General features: G+C 40.2%; 1 protein-coding gene across 1 annotated transcript; it reads right to left on the bottom strand.

Moving 5' to 3' along the window:
• Positions 1-813: 813 nt before the first annotated feature.
• Positions 814-4,500, bottom strand: LOC144602953 (uncharacterized). Its single transcript, XM_078416076.1, has 3 exons — positions 4,481-4,500; positions 2,290-2,393; positions 814-1,733 (listed from the first exon to the last, which is right to left on the bottom strand). Exons 1-3 carry the CDS (start codon positions 4,498-4,500, stop codon positions 814-816), a joined length of 1,044 nt encoding a protein of 347 aa, XP_078272202.1.
• Between the last annotated feature and the right edge of the window lie 446 nt (positions 4,501-4,946).

Here is a 4,946-nt window from a genome sequence, read left to right as displayed (position 1 = left end):
CATTCATTGATTTTAATATCTCACAACACCAGTTGAAGAAGGGTCTCGATCTGAATCGTCACCTATCCATGTTCCCCAGAAATGCTGTCGGACCCGTTGAGTGACTCCAGCAATTTTTTTCATTTTGTGTAAACCAGCATTTGCAGTTCCTTCTTTGGACATCCCACAACACCCGATGGAATCAAATGGGATTTGTGAGTCACGGTTCAATTCCAATGCCCAGTCTGTCAATTAAGTTTTGATTCTCCAGCCAAGAAAACACTTTAAATCATATATGATTTCAGCTTTGGAAGTATCAAACCCATTCTATCAAATGGTCCATTGATATTTTTTCTATCAAGTTTCAAAGTACGTTACTTACAGAAATTGAATTTTACGGGATTTCTCCTTAAATACAATTTAAGGACAGGTAGTGCGATTAAATCAATACAAAACTACAATTAATCTTGTCGTGTAAGAAAATAACTGCAGATGCTGGTACAAATCGAAGTTATTTATTCACAAAATGCTGGAATAACTCAGCAAGTCAGGCAGCATCTCAGGGGAGAAGGAATGGGCGACGATTCGGGTCGAGACCCTTCTTCAGACTGTCTTGTCGAATTTATTTCATTTCAGACCAGAAAATTGGTAATGATTTCACATAATTTGACTTAAAGTGTCGGTAGGACGGAATAACACGTGTATTCTCATTCCACGTGAAATGGTCTGGTGTTGGAAGAGTGCCGAATGAAATGTGAGAAAAATGTTGACTGTCCGACTTTCCTCTGGGGGGGGGGGGGGGGCTCATGCCGATGCGCCGCGTGAACAACAAATTCACTTCGGGTGATTAAAATAAATTATGTATTTTAAACTAGTGAATATACTTAGTGGACGCCTAACTATATTCTTCAATTCCTCTCTGAATTTACCCTGAGACACTGCGTAAATAAAAGTATTTGTGCAAGCACTTAAGCACCTCAGCATATATCCGGATTGTTCCGCAATAGTGAAAGGGTCATTGTAATTTGCTTCTAAAAACTGAGTGTCGGTAAAGTACACAAACAGGTGACAAATAAAAAGCACCATCCATAGGAATATAAAATTGCCTGAGATTGCCAGCAATAATATGATTGACTTCCTACGGTTATCAATTTCTGGATCGGTGTGACTGATGGCTCCTCGGAGAGCGCTCCTCACTCTATTAGCCCGTACGATGTGCCTGATGGTCAGAGAATTAAGGAGCATGATCAAAATGAAAGGTGCAAATGGGCATAAAATAGTTTCCAGCCATAAAAATGCGATCCACATTGGGTCGGTGTAGAAGCTTGATTTTACATAACATGACCATGGCAGACCATCAAGTATTTCCCGAGGTTCATAAACAAAGAAGATCGGGATGTTTTCCACAGCGCTCACTAAACACACAATTGCAATGGCTATTGCCGCGATCTTTTCGGTGCAGTATTTTGTTCGCAGGGACTGGCAACTGATAGCTATATGTCGGTCAAAGGTGAAAGCCACAGTTAACCAGACCGAACAATCAATAGAAAAGAACAACAGCGCGAGATTAACGCTGCAAACAGGGGTATAATTGAGCAATGAATATGGCCAATAGGCATCTTTTATCTCATACAAAATTACTTCAAATATCAGAACCATTAGATCGGCAGCTGCCATGTACACCAAATAACGCGTGATGCATTTCGATAGACCGCATTTTCCGCGGCAGAGAATCACGATCGCCATCAGATTAGCTGCGAAAAGACAACAAGGGTATAATTACACAGGATCTTCAAAGTTCAGTCGACAGAGATTTCTCCTTTTTTGTGATTTACCTTTCAATATGCAGCATTACATTGCAAGAGTGGAGAACTTATAACGGTGTTTTTACACGGTGTTTTACTTTGTCGATCATATTATTACGCTGCAATCGTCAGTGTAGAAAGTCGGCAGCTTTAAGAAAGACAGCAGCTATTTAGAACTGAAAAGTAACCGGTTGCACCTGTTACCTGTCACTTCACTTCTCTGTTATTTAGTTTCCTCCTTTTTAGATTGATTCTTCGATTCCAAAATGAGTGAAACTCAAAAATTCACAGATGTACAAAACAATTTGCAGAATAATCAGTCTTCACTGACCGACATTCAAGGCAGAAATGATGTAAGGGGAAAATAGTCTTCATCTGTAAACTGCACATAACATGACCATGACTCTGTTGATCTCAGACTTAACTAAAGTACATTTTATTTCTCAAAACGTCTGATGCCTTGTAAAACGATCGACTGATTAGCTCTACAAATTACCTGCCTCACCTCCGACAGCTACTTTCAGACTTGCTTGCACGCTACTGCCCAGCAGCGTTACAAAGTGGACGCAGTGAACAGCGTCGTTTTGGCAAAGGTAAGCAATCAGACCACTTCAAGTTTGAAATCAGAAACAATGAACCTAAATTACTATTAAAGCACAAAGTTATAACACAAGGATAGGCGTTCAACCAAGAAATCCAGGCCCAATGCCACAGTAGTATTTAAACAGCCTTACGCACTTATCATGTAGGGCAATAACTAACTCCATATTAACTAATAAGCTATCTACATGTTAACAAGCACACAACATCTAAGCTAGTATATAATTGGGGTTATCAAATGGGCACCTCCCTTCACTGGTGTTTCGTTGAGTTCGGACCCCGACACCTCGGGAAGGCTGAACAGTTAGTTCTGGCGTGCTAGAACCACCCCACTCATAACCACCTATGCCACCAGTATGCACTACTAAACATCTAACTATGCGAATATCTACAGTACTTGGCAAAGGAAACTACAGAAGATTATTTCAACACTCAAGGAGTTGCTAAGCACTCGCATCCTTTCAAACACTTATCCGAACCCTCCGTTAAACAATCCTAGCGCCACCAATATCAACCCCACATATAAAGCCGGGATACACTTGTACAGAATACACTTACAAAGAAATACAATTGCCGCGTGTTATACATTTCCTTTCTGCCCCCAACTGCCACTGTTTCTTCTCCACCAAATCCAACTACTGCCTTGCTCTGCTGCCTCTGACATTTCCTTTACCGCCTGAAACAAACTAGGTCCGTGAATTCCTGGCTCTCCAAATAGCGACGTGGTCGACCGCGCTATGAAACCCCTATAACTCGCCCATACCAGATATACCCTTGCTGTCCATCCTCGCTGCTTAACTTCTGACACCAAATCTACATATCTAAGCGTTTTACTTTCATAAGCTTTATCCACCGAGTTCTCCCGAGGCACTGCCAGTTCTATAAAATACACGATCGACTAATTAATCGAATACAACATAAGCATCTTACAGTCATAAAAAGCGAACTAAACTGATCAGAGAGGGAGATCTTTTGATTTTTCGATCTTGTGGTCGAAAAATACCTTACAATCCCAAGTACAAAAGACTGAAACCCGTGACCACCAGGTTCAGAAAATGCTTCTTACAAGCAAAAATCAAGCTCCTGGACGGACTGCACAACATTCACCACTACCTCGGCAAGAAAGATATTCTCTTGACTTTGGTTTTATTTACACTTTTAAATTCGACTTTGCACTATTGTGGTTACTTTGTGTGCCTGGTTATTAATTTATTGTACTATTTATTATTGTAGGTTCATTTTTGTGTCATTTTGTTAATGGTCCTGTTTGATCGTGTTACGGGCATGATTTCCAGCTGCAATTAAGAATTTCACTGGTCCGCTCGTGGTGCATATCATACACAAACGCTCTTCACTCTTGACTAGTTGGTTTTCTGACCAGCTTCGAAAAATATCTAAGTTACCGTTCATTCGGCTATTGGATCTCCTGCTGATCGTTGGCCAAGTGTCCATAAGATTCACAATAAATAAAAATCAGAAATAAATTATGTGATAAATAGACAATGAATATTGCTGCATCCCAGACTTCCTGACAATGTATACTTCTGTAATTTTATATCCTTTACGTCCGCGAATTACATGAACATGTAGTGCAATTATTCCGACTGCCGAAATAAGTAAACAGGAAAATAACTTTTAAACGTGACTTTTTCACAGACTTACCGGGAACGCCAATTATTGCGAGAATGGGATAGTATATATTCTCTATCTGTATGATGACCGGCTGTCCCATAATCTGAATGAGTAAACTGCTCTTGACGGGGGTGTGAACATCGAACTCTCCAGCTTTGAAACTAGGGTCGTATTTAAACAGAAAAGAGGCACGGATCAGTGAGTGATGCGTAATGATTGGAATTAGTCACACCAAGTTGAACAAACACATTCAGCAGCATTTACTACACGATTATAACAAGAATAGCCTGGGCATAAACATCTTCAACAAGAGTTTGAACAAACCAACTTCCATTGATATTCGGCGATGTTAGACTTGCTTATCCCATTGCCATCATCTATCTGCAGTTAATATTGACCAACAACTCAAATGGACCGTTGGCATCAAATACTGCACCGAAATGAGCAAGAAAACAAAGAAATACCCTGCGTGGATGTCACACATCCTGACTCTCCACATTCTCTACAAGATCTGCAGGACACCATGTTAAGATGCATATTAATTTATTTTTATTTACCAGAATACAATGAAAATCTGACAATCTATGTATTTACGTTTATATGCTTACGTAAATTTAAAAGCAACTTGAAACCGAAAAAAGCGGGCAAAGACGTCACATCGGATTCTGCCCTCAATGCTCGTCCAAACAGTTGGAGTGTATTCCACAACTTGATTGAGGAACTGGTACAGTGAAAATCATGCGTCCAGCAGCACCGCTGGTAAATAGACTCAGGCAAACACACAAACTCATAATTCATACATATAGTGCCTATTACACATAGATTCTGCAAGACAGTAAAAGGGAAAAATACTACAAAACGGAAAACATAGCAGAAAGAACAAGTCCATGGTACACAAATGCTGGAGTGACAGCGGGTCAGACAGCATCC

The sequence above is a fragment of the Rhinoraja longicauda genome, chromosome 19 (assembly GCF_053455715.1).
Source record: "Rhinoraja longicauda isolate Sanriku21f chromosome 19, sRhiLon1.1, whole genome shotgun sequence".
NCBI classification, from domain to species: Eukaryota; Metazoa; Chordata; class Chondrichthyes; order Rajiformes; family Arhynchobatidae; genus Rhinoraja; species Rhinoraja longicauda.
Note: the sequence above shows the minus strand (reverse complement) of the source record. Positions and strands in the feature narration are given on the sequence as shown.

Excerpts from the sequence above, each read along its gene's own strand:
- LOC144602953 (XM_078416076.1), bottom strand. The coding sequence starts at position 4,500 with ATGTGTGACATCCACGCAGG. Across the intron at positions 2,394-4,480 it reads ATGTGTGACATCCACGCAGG|TGGTCTGATTGCTTACCTTT; the intron begins GTATTTCTTTGT and ends TCAAACTTGAAG. Across the intron at positions 1,734-2,289 it reads TCTGAAAGTAGCTGTCGGAG|CTAATCTGATGGCGATCGTG; the intron begins GTGAGGCAGGTA and ends GTCTTTTCGCAG.